The following is an 11,073-nucleotide window of genomic DNA, read 5'->3' as shown; positions in this document are numbered from 1 at the left end:
TCCTTCCTTTGCAACAATGGTTTTATTTGGCAAAGACAGATAATTTTGTGAAGATTAGAAACGAGTACTTGACTTTCTTATTAGACTTCATGCTCCTGCTGGTGGTCCACCATAGAGAGACACGTTACTCTTCGCCTCCAATCAAAATAGGACAGACAGTGTTTGCAAAAGTAGTCACTTTAAAATATTAAACTATAAAAAAAAAAAAAAAATATAAAAATAATTAAAATACACAAAACTATAAAAAAATGCAAGCCCGTGCCAAAACACGACAATATCAAACTGTCAAAACCATTAATTATTAAAAAATAATTCATTGAAAAACTTTAAGAAACTTAAAAATGTAAAAACTAAAAAAGAGTGAATTAAAACTATTTTTAAAATTTATAAAAATATAAAATATAAACCGGTGGAGAAAAAAAACCTACCTAAAAATAAAAATTGGGTATTACCAGTACCACAATAAAAAATAACCAGTGTGGTTTAATTTATCCGTAATGTCGGGGGCACATTTTTTTTAATAACTGGAGGCCACGCAACGGATAGGGGACAAGATAGGAATGGGTTCGAAAACAATACGTGGCAGGTGGTGTCTGGATGGGGAGTGTCTTTTGGGGAAAATGTTTTCCGTGCGAGGGTTTATTATTGTGAAGAGCATATATTGAAGAAAATGCTTATGTTAATGGAAGAAGGATATTTCACAGCTTCTTAAGACTGGTTTAAGGACCTTTTCAGAAAAAAAGCATTTATAAGCCATGCGTCCCAGATTTTGTACCCCCTCTTGTATTTCTAGAAAACTTCTCATGTACGTGCTAAGGGTTGTATCAAAATTATTCATAAGTCTATTCAAAATTATAGGGAAACTTGAATAGGCCTTTCAATATCCAGGTATAGATATTGAAACATGTCCCTATCTGAATATATTTCACTATTTCTGTCATTCAATATCTAGATCTTAATCAACAGTTCAGTCCTGATTCTCTTTTTGTTCTGTCTTGTTTTTAAAATGTCTACATTTTTTTTCAAAAAATAATAGTCTTGTGCTAATTATGTTATTGTAAAGTATGTCATTAATGTTTTGGGGGGTTGAAATTGTCTATTAGAGTCTATTCTAGACTATCAAAAAATAAATTGGGTAGGATCTTCAAGTGTTCCTTTGTTTGTGCTTTTTTGCGTCTATTTTGTTGGCAATTTTTACACCACTTATTTCAGCTCTTTTAACTATATCTAAAATTGTTTTGTTTCAAAGTTTTAGGCCTTGTTATTGAAGCCAAGGTAAGGTGCACAAAGTGATTTTCAACCCTTCCCTATCAGGGAGGGCGAGGCATAGGTCCCCGGTAAAGTGCAACATTTGCTTCATAGCTGACAATTTCAGAGTGCGTCACATAAAAGAAAATATATTTAATGATTGTTTTGACGTAGATATGGAGAAGTCATGTAACCCCTAACGTTATTTAAATGGGTTATTTTGAATGGCCCTGGTTATTTTTGGGTTGGGGGGTTTTGCCTGTTCGGCGATTACCCCCCCCCCCCCCGTGGAAAATAAGGCTTTCCAAATTTAAGAATTTTATTTGGGTTTTATTCTTTTTATTTCCGTAGGAATAAAAAGGAATTTTGGCATTTGTGTATTATGCGCCAAACACTAAATTTTCCGCTTTTTAAAATTCTTGAAAGCACCATTTTTTTCTTCATTTTTTTAATTAATTTATTAATAATTTTGTGATATTGTTTTTTATATTGGGGGGGGGGGGTAAAGTATAACGGGTCTTCATGCAAAATGTGTTTGGTAAAATTATTCTGCATATTAGATATTTTTTTTTTATTTTTTTTTTCATAGTTAAAAAAATTTCCATATACCTCGCTATTCTTCTTTAATTATTTAGTGGCCACAACTAGAAATAATTTTTTTCTTAATTCAAACTGTCCAAATACTTTACACCCCCCCCCCTTATGTATAGCGCAAATTATATATTTGCCATATATTCTGTCACATGTTTTGTCTTGTCTCGCGCTAATCTGAAAAAAACTAAAGAATAAACCTGTGTGTTATCGAGATTTAAACAACTTAAAATAGAGTGTGGGGTCCAAACAACAAAATCACAAACCTGCCTGTCCCATCCGGGAATTAAACAAAAAATAAAATGGAAAATTTAGTAAACCATGCTTTTCCACGGGGGGGGGGGGCAATTTACCGGGGTAAATTAGTTTTCCCGGTGTAATAAAGTAAAAAATTATTTATATGGATTAATAAAAAAAAAAATTAAATAGAAATATCTAGGTCTATGGAAATATTTTTAACTAAAAAGAAAAAAAAATCCCAGTATAAAGTAAATGTAATGTTTCATTTAAGATGTTTTTTTTTTCAATGACCACTTTTCCAAGGATTAAACCATTTTGTATGCAGACCCGCGCTACTTTACCCTCCCCCCCTCTAATATGCAAATCTATATACCAAAATTATTTATAAATTAAAGCCAAAAAAAGGAGTTTTATATAATTTTAAAAAGATTAAACTTGAGTCAGTGGCTTATAATACACAAGCACCAAAATTCCTTGCCCCTACGGAAAAAAATAAAAATAAAACTCAAATAAAATTCTCAAACAAAACAAAAAACAAAAAAACAGTTGCATATACCCTATTGTGAGGTTTGGAGAAATTTTTTTTTGCAAAATAGTCCAATATTGGCCCTCCACATTATAATATAAACGAAATAATTCATCTTCATAGAGAGGGGACAGATACCTACATTATCTACTTGGCTTTACCGCAGCACCACTGTTTCACGTTAGCCAAGAGGTGTACCCTTAGGGTACACAAATACGCAAAATATATGCAAAAAGGAAAAATATTCACAAAAATGAATAAAAGTAGATATCTTTCTTTATTTTCGATCCACTAGCATAAGTTAAAGAACCTTGCAACCCCTTTCCTCCCAAATAAAAACTGAAACAGCACACGTATGTAATTCCTATCAATACCAATTAAAGTAGGCTAGAAAATATCATAGTGAAAACCCTTCAAAGGGATTTCGACATGCATAAATGCAAAACAAAAAAAAGCCTCCATCCCCAGCAAAAAAAAGAAGAAAGTTTCGAATGGCTCTTCGTCTTCAAGATCTACCGATTCCCTGAATTTTTGTAGATCACCCTGAAATTCTTTCAGTGCCTTCTTCAGTTTTTGCCTTAACGTAGCCAAACTCTTGTCATTATTTTTTGACATGCTATTCTTACTGTATTCATGTCCCAGATCCCAGAGTTCGTTCACAACATATTCTAGTTCAGTTAGCGCCCGAAGTAAAAATCTTGGAGTGACGACATGGTCCTATTTCTTTATACGTGGCAATGCTTTATTGTAAGCAGGAATTAATTCCTCAAACCTTAGAAGAGATTTGTCACAGATCAATTTTAAACGACTATCATACGATGTTGAAAGAAGTTTTTAAATCTTACTTTTATTTGTAGTTTTCAGTAACACTCACCAGGCTATAACTAATCTGAAAACTAAAGCGTGATTGTACAGAAAGGGTTGTGGTTTCTTCAGAGAATTTTATAATCAATCAATAAGCTGGTTTTCAGATGCTCAAATGAGAGAATTCCTTTTACTGTTCATACATGAAACTTAAAAGCAACCAACTGCATCTCATTATCGAAATTGCCCACAGTTAGTAGGTTCCATTAAAAGACGAACTTTATACATAGTTTGGTAAATACGTATACCATGTTTTGTCTCACGGCTCGGGATCGAGTTGGAACTTGCAGATTTATTATTTTTTTGGGGGGTGGGGGGGGGGGGTACGGAACTATGAAGAGACGGGGCGGGGGATGTGAGCTAACTACTTATCGCCGGTTCTATAAAACGTTACATGCTACATCCAAAACAGTTTATGCATGTCGTCTAATAGACTCTTTGGTTAGTACATATGTTGTATTAGGGGATAAATAAAATAAGCTTTTTCTGCATTGAGTTAAAGAGTGTTCTTGTAATGCCAAGCGAAATTCTTGAACATTTTCCCTTTTAAACAACACATTAGAAGCTTCAAACAGATACCATTTAGTGTATCTAGGACAGACACATAGGAATGGGGTAACATGACTATATTCTCTCAATTAGTTTTGAGCACATGTGTTGTTGCAAGAACCAACTAGATTGTGTAGGCTAATTATAATATATAATTAGACTACAATATTCATGTTGTTTCTTATTATTATTTTGTTTATTATGTATTGACTCCAGCTTTCATGTGTTTACATAGCTCCGACTCCAAAGGGTCTTACAATATATCTTTTACTCAGACTCTATTCAGCAAAAAATTACTAAAACTCCAACTCCACAGTCCTGAACAGACGGCAGGTGCGCATCTTTTATGAAAGAGAGGGGAGGGGGACCATGTAAAACACGCTAACCTTGGACAAAGTATATGTAAAATACAAGAAATTGTACAGGAAATCGCTAAGCCTTAAGGGAAATCGTAAGAGATCCTTATTATTGGTACGAAGAGCCTCTGGCAGGTGATTGAAGAGTTGCCTCTCCTACCAAAATATTCACCAGTTCATTTCCTCTAATGCCTTCTTGGCTAGAGATGTATTGAAAATTAATTTTACTCTCGCTATTAAGGCCCAAGCAGAATCCTTCAAAGGAAGGCTATCTCACTGGCCTGGACAACAAAATGAATTCGTTTATTTGGTTTAGCTTCAACCTATAGAGATTACAATAAAAAACAATACAGAATTAAACTTCAATCTCTGGTTCGTAAAGCTTCAGTTGTTTCAGCTAACCTGACAGTAAAAATTTCTATCCTTAGAGTTTAATGGTTAATGATAGTTGAGGGAAAAAGCTGTTGCACCAGCTCTGTAATTTCTGACCAATCCCTTCGAACAAATTTCGATATTTTATGATAATTTTTCTAATCCAACACTGTGAGAGGCTTTTTAATTGTCTGACTGGTGGAACACTGACTTCTTGCCTTCTACAAGCTAAAGTAGCATTGGACCAGGGTTCATTTCCTGAGGAATTGTTTCAGGAAATAGACACAAAAATGTGTTGTTGGTCTTTAAACTGAATACTAGGTAGCAGAAATATGCCCAGGATAAAACGGATATTCTCTAGGCTTTATTTATTGCTAAGCCGAAATTCGGAAATGGATGCATGTACATATTTTACTTTATTTGATTTGTATGTGTCTGCTACTAAAGAGAAAACCAGTTTATTTGTATATACAAATAAAGAAAAAGTGTATAACCTACAAGAAAGCATGACTATTGGTTTTAGACCATCAATCATTGGTCTTGGTGGTTGAGCCAAACTTTAGAAAATTTATAATCATGAAATCATTATAATCGACTCGTTTTTTGTTAAAATTTACAAATGTGGAGGGCCAATATTGGACTATTTTGCAAAAAAAAATTTCTCCAAACCTCACAATAGGGTATATGCAACTGTTTTTTTGTTTTTCTTTTCTTCTTTCTTTTGTATTGCTGTCATCTGACTTGCTTCGTTTTTAGCATGAATATAATTTAGTACAGTGGAATAGGATGGGTCTAGTGAATATTTCAGCTATAGTTCGAGTTCTGAACTAGCATCTTAATTTTCCAAATATTTGAAGTAGCTCTGCCCTACACTTGTCAGAGATATTTTGACCGTTACATCCAATTGGTGCCCGTTAAATCTCTTTATAATTTTAATATTTTGATAATAAATATCTTTAATTCACTTCCCTGTGCCCCCCAAAGTTGGTATAGTATTTTTTTGCACACGCTACCCAAGGTTAATTTTATAAATCCCCTCCACCAATCTTCATCGGGGGTATTAATTGAAAAAACAAGATTTGTTGGTATTTTTGTTTAGAACATGAAAATGCTCTTATTTTTTTTAAATTGGTAAAATATTTGTAGCTACCAAATGTTTAAATTTGGTAATGTAGTAGCTTTTTGGTAAAGCACTGTCAGCATTGACAATGAACCGATATCATTTGTTACCAATGATGAACAATATATACATGTTCAAAATACTATGTTTAGTTCTTTCCATATCAGATCAATTGAAAAAAAGGCATTTTGACACATATACTGAGAGATTTTGAGAAACATTAATTAAGTTAACTATTATCATCGACATAATCAACTATGCAACTTTCTTTTTTTTTTGTTTTACAGCAGGAAAAATTTTGACAATTTGACTTTATTGCATTATGAAAGACCAATAGAGTACTTAAGTTATCTCTTAGCCCTAAAATTTGACAATTTTATTTGATTTTTAATTCCCGTAGGGGAAAGTAGTTTTGGTACTTTTGTATTATGGACACCTCACTCTAGTTTACGATGTGTAAAACTCGAGAACAAACCGGTTTATTCGTTAGTTTTTTTCAGCTTAGCGCGAGACAAGACAAAACATGTGACATAATATATGGCAAATATATAATTTGCGCTATACATAAGGGGAGGGGGGGGTGTAAATTAATTTGAAACTTTTAAGTCATAAAAAAAATATTTATTGGGGGGGCACATAAAAAAGTAAATACTAATAGCGAGGTATCTGGAAATTTTGTTAACTATGAAAAAAAAAAAAAAAAAAAAAAACTATCTAATATGCAGAATAATTTTACCAAACACATTTTGAATGCAGACACTTTTTAATTTACCCCCCCCCCCCCAAAAAACAAAAATATAGCCCAAATTTATTACTAAAGTAATGAAAAAACTGAAGAAAAAAATGGTAAGTTCTCGAATTTTACACAGCGTAAACTTGAGTGAGTGGCGCATAAAATACAAATGCAAAATTTCCTTTTTTTTCAAACGGAAAAAAAAAGATAAAACCAAAATACAAATTCTTAATTATGTACAGCCTTATTTTCCACGGGGGGGAGGGGGGGTAATCGCCGGACCGTTAAAAGCCCCGAACCCCACAAACACACTGGCCATTCAAAATAACCCCTTTAAATACCGATAGGTGTTAAATTACTTATCCACAACTACGTCAAACACCAATTAAATATATTTTCTTTTATGTGACGCACGGGGGACCTATGCCTCGCCCTCCCTGATAGGGAAGGGTTGAAAATCACTTTGTGCACCTTACCTTGGCTTCAATAACAAGGCCTAAAACTTTGAAACAAAAAAATTTTAGATATAGTTAAAAGAGCTGAAATAAGTGGTGTAAAAATTGCCAACAAAATAGACGCAAAAAAGCACAAACACAGGAACACTTGAAGATCCTACCCAATTTATTTTTTGATAGTCTATAATAGACTCTAATAGACAATTTCAACCCCCCAAAAAATTAATGACCTACTTTACAATAACATAATTAGCACAAGACTATTATTTTTTGAAAAAAAATGTACATTTTCTAATTAGCAGAATTGGTGCGTAGGCTTTCGGAAGTATCTAGAGACTCAAATTATTTTTGAATTGTAAATTCCTCATATACTACTTTAAAATAGGCCAAAGTTTCATTAAAAGTAATTTTTATAAATAAGGAGAATATACATTAATTTTTAAAGAAATACAAATTTAGCATTTCTATTATATGAAACAAAAAATTCAAACTTTTTAGCTGTAAAACTAAAACCAAAAAAAGGTACAAAAAACTGTATAGTTGATTTAATCCATGAAAGTAGCAAACCTACCACGTTTCGGTAATAATCCATGGCCCTGTTTATCTTATAAGGTCATCAGAAAAAAAATTCAGATTAAAAAAAACTCCCATTTGTTAGAATTTTTTCTTAGTTTTGTTAATTTAATGTATTGATAAATTTTTTATCAACAAAGATTATAAAATACTTTTAAGCACGTTTGTAACATCCTTGATTTTTTTGTGATTTCTCATTTGACGGATTGTCTCTTGCATTTCTTCATAGCGCTTTTCTTTTGCACTTTTGACAACACGTTTCTCATCTTCTTCTTCATCACTTAACTAAAAAAATAGTCATACTCTGCATCTAAAATTTTTAAAACAAAAGTATAATTAAATAACATAAAAAAATCACAAAGAAGGCAAATAATCATGATGAATTCAGACAACAATAATAATATCTAAATAATAATTTTTGTTCCATATTAATTATCACAAAAACGTCAAGAGGTAAAGAAAAGAAAACTAAAGATAAAAAAGGTACAACAAAACAAGATAGCGGAATTTTAAAAACAAGAAAGAAAAACCAGAGACTCAGGACTGAACTGTTGATTAAGATATAGATATTGAATGACAGAAAGATCGAAATATATCCAGATAGTGACATGTTTCAATAAATATGCCATGATATTGAAATGCATATTCAAGTTTCACGATAATTTTAAATAGACTTATGAATAATTTTGATACAACCCTTAGCACGTACATGATAAGTTTTCTAGAAATACAAGAGGGGGTACACAATCTGGGACGATTGGATTATAAATGATTTTTTTCTGAAAAGGTCCTTAAACCAGTCTTAAGAATCTGTGAAATATCCTTCTTCCATTAACATAAGCATTTTCTTCAATATATGCTCTTCACAATAATAAACCCTCGCACGGAAAACATTTTCCCCAAAAGACACTCCCCATCCAGACACCACCTGCCACGTGTTGTTTTCGAACACATTCCTATCTTGTCCCCTATCCGTTGCTTGGCCTCCAGGTATGAAAAAAAATTTGCACCCTTCATTACGGATCAAATAAACCGCTCTGTTTATTTTTTATTGTTGTACTGGTAATACCAAATTTTTATTTTTAGTTCGGTTTTTTTTTTCTACCCCGGTTTATATTTTATATTTTTAAAAATTTTAAAAATAGTTTTAATTACATATGTTTTATTTTTTAAATTTTTAATTTTCTTAAATTTTTGACATGAATTATTTTTTTATAATTAATGGTTTTGACAGTTTGTTATTGTCGTGGTTTGCCAATGGGTTCCACTTTTGTGTTTTTTTTTTTTTTTTTTTTATTTTTTATTTTTTTGTTTTATTAATAAAAAATTCGAATTCTGGCCTTAATGGCTTTTGATAGAAATTTTTTTAGATAAATATATTATATTACATAAAAATATAATTAAGTGTTAAGGTGGTAAAATACAGTCCATAATACCACAAAAAAACTTAAACATTTAGAAAAAAGAAAGAAAAAAAAAATGATATTTCACAAATATAAGATTTTAAAATAAAAAAACTTTTTTTTCTTTTTGATATTTTTATATCTTCCAAAAATGAAAAAAAACTTCTACAGAAATTTCGGATACAAATTAAATCCTTACTAGCTTTTAAAATTTATATATAAAAAAAAATATGGACTCCCTAAATCGTGTGGCCCTTGCTGTTGCAGCATCTGTACTTCTATTTTTCTATGAAAATTTATAATCATATGATTCTTCATGTTACAAGGAAAAGAAAAATCCTGTAATTTATCTGAATAGCCAGTGTTTTAAGTAACTGTGACCAAAGTGCAAATTGAGAGGTGGCCAGCCAGTTCAATACCAACAGCTTTAAAAACAGTGGAAGGAGCAAGTTCAATGTTCACCCACTTGATAAACAAATTAAATTTGATAATTTTTGTATTCCATCTGGTAGGACAAATTTTATACTGATACTGCCAGGTTAAATAGTAATGACTAACCAGAAAACAAATGCTAGAATTCACATTATTCATGTCTTTTATTAAATGTCTGCTTTGCACCAATAAAATTGAGGTGAGCATAATTTTAAGCATTTTAAACATTGCTGACAAATAAGCAAGGGAAAATGCACATCTTAGTAGCATGTCTTCGAATTTTCTGAATGCATTTATGATAAAATTTATTCATGCAATTCCACAAAGAGGTGTTAAATCCAATAATGTGACAAACCAGGTATTCTATCAGGATTATAAAAGTTTTCAATTTCGAACTAGAGAAGCAAAGTTTATTCATAGGGAGCAGTGAGATAAGGTACTTCCCTACACTATATACTCATATCTATCACATACAAAATTATAAATCCATGATAAAAAGTAATTTTCAAATTTACTTGTTTTTGCACTATAAACAACGAAGTCAGTTTAAAAAAGACCAAATTTAAATTACTTATTAACAAATTGCCAAAATGTCTATAATCTGAAACAATTCTTTGGTCGAGTGGTTCTCTTACAAATGATGAATAGGTTGTTGGCTACTGAAGAGACTATTGCCAACAATTCCAACGATTTTTTTTTACAATAGACCATTTCTTTTTATTTTTTTCTAAAAAAAAATAAATGGGATTTTGGATGAATTGCTCACGGTTTTTGGTTTTAGAAAGTCTATCCTTACTTTTAACACTTTTGAATAATAGTCCTTAGGATTCAATGGCATAACTATTATCTATATATAATATTGAAAAGTGACATGGACTACTTTTTAAAACACTGTCTGTCCTATTTTGTTGGCTAACCATGATGAAGACACAGAGCTTATTATCAATATTTATCAAGTGACTGGTTATCATGGAAGGCTGCCACAAATTTTGCGATCAGAAAGGATTGAATTTTTGTCAGAAACACATACAGGGAAGAGTAGATTAGTCTGTCCTATAGCCTAGGTGAAATTATGACAAATCCTACATAACAAATGGCTACATCTTTTAACTCCAGCTCTCACATTATGGAATGTCAAATTCTTGGATTAGCTACTGATCTTGTATTTATCTCAACATGGCATTATGTAGAATTTCTAACATTTATTTTGATTCAAAACAAAAAAACTACTCTAATTTGTATACTCATATTGTGGGGGATTTCTTCATTGATTGTTTTTTATAATGCCAGATAAATGTTCAACTTATTATGACAGAAACAAAATTTATTCTTTAACTATAAATAAATACAATATTCAATACAGATATAATGATTCAATGCCAATATACCACCAAAACAAATTGCATGTATTAAATAAGAATGTTCTCAAAAGTCAAAAACAGATTGAGAGATTTTCTCAGTTCATTTTTTCCCTACAAATGAAGTCCTTATACTGAGAAATTACAAAATCTAATTTTGGCAGAATAGTTGTCAAATAAAATATAAAATGAGCATACTATAAAATAAAATATTATTGACAAAGTCACCATATTCTTATAATTATTTTAATAA

At 31.3% G+C, this 11,073-nt stretch overlaps 1 protein-coding gene across 1 annotated transcript; it reads right to left on the bottom strand.

Moving 5' to 3' along the window:
* Window positions 1-2,597: 2,597 nt before the first annotated feature.
* On the bottom strand, window positions 2,598-10,300 carry LOC148938948 (eukaryotic translation initiation factor 3 subunit C-like). Its single transcript, XM_089107404.1, has 3 exons — window positions 10,259-10,300; window positions 7,780-7,912; window positions 2,598-3,273 (listed from the first exon to the last, which is right to left on the bottom strand). Exons 1-3 carry the CDS (start codon window positions 10,298-10,300, stop codon window positions 2,993-2,995), a joined length of 456 nt encoding a protein of 151 aa, XP_088963530.1. The 3' UTR covers window positions 2,598-2,992.
* Between the last annotated feature and the right edge of the window lie 773 nt (window positions 10,301-11,073).

Source organism: Artemia sp. Qi Xiang Cuo, unplaced genomic scaffold, assembly GCF_049724085.1.
Source record: "Artemia sp. Qi Xiang Cuo unplaced genomic scaffold, ASM4972408v1 HiC_scaffold_23, whole genome shotgun sequence".
In the NCBI taxonomy this organism is placed as follows: Eukaryota; Metazoa; Arthropoda; class Branchiopoda; order Anostraca; family Artemiidae; genus Artemia; species Artemia sp. Qi Xiang Cuo.
The sequence above is the reverse complement of the archived record's forward strand: the minus strand, read 5'-3'. Positions and strand labels throughout refer to the sequence as shown.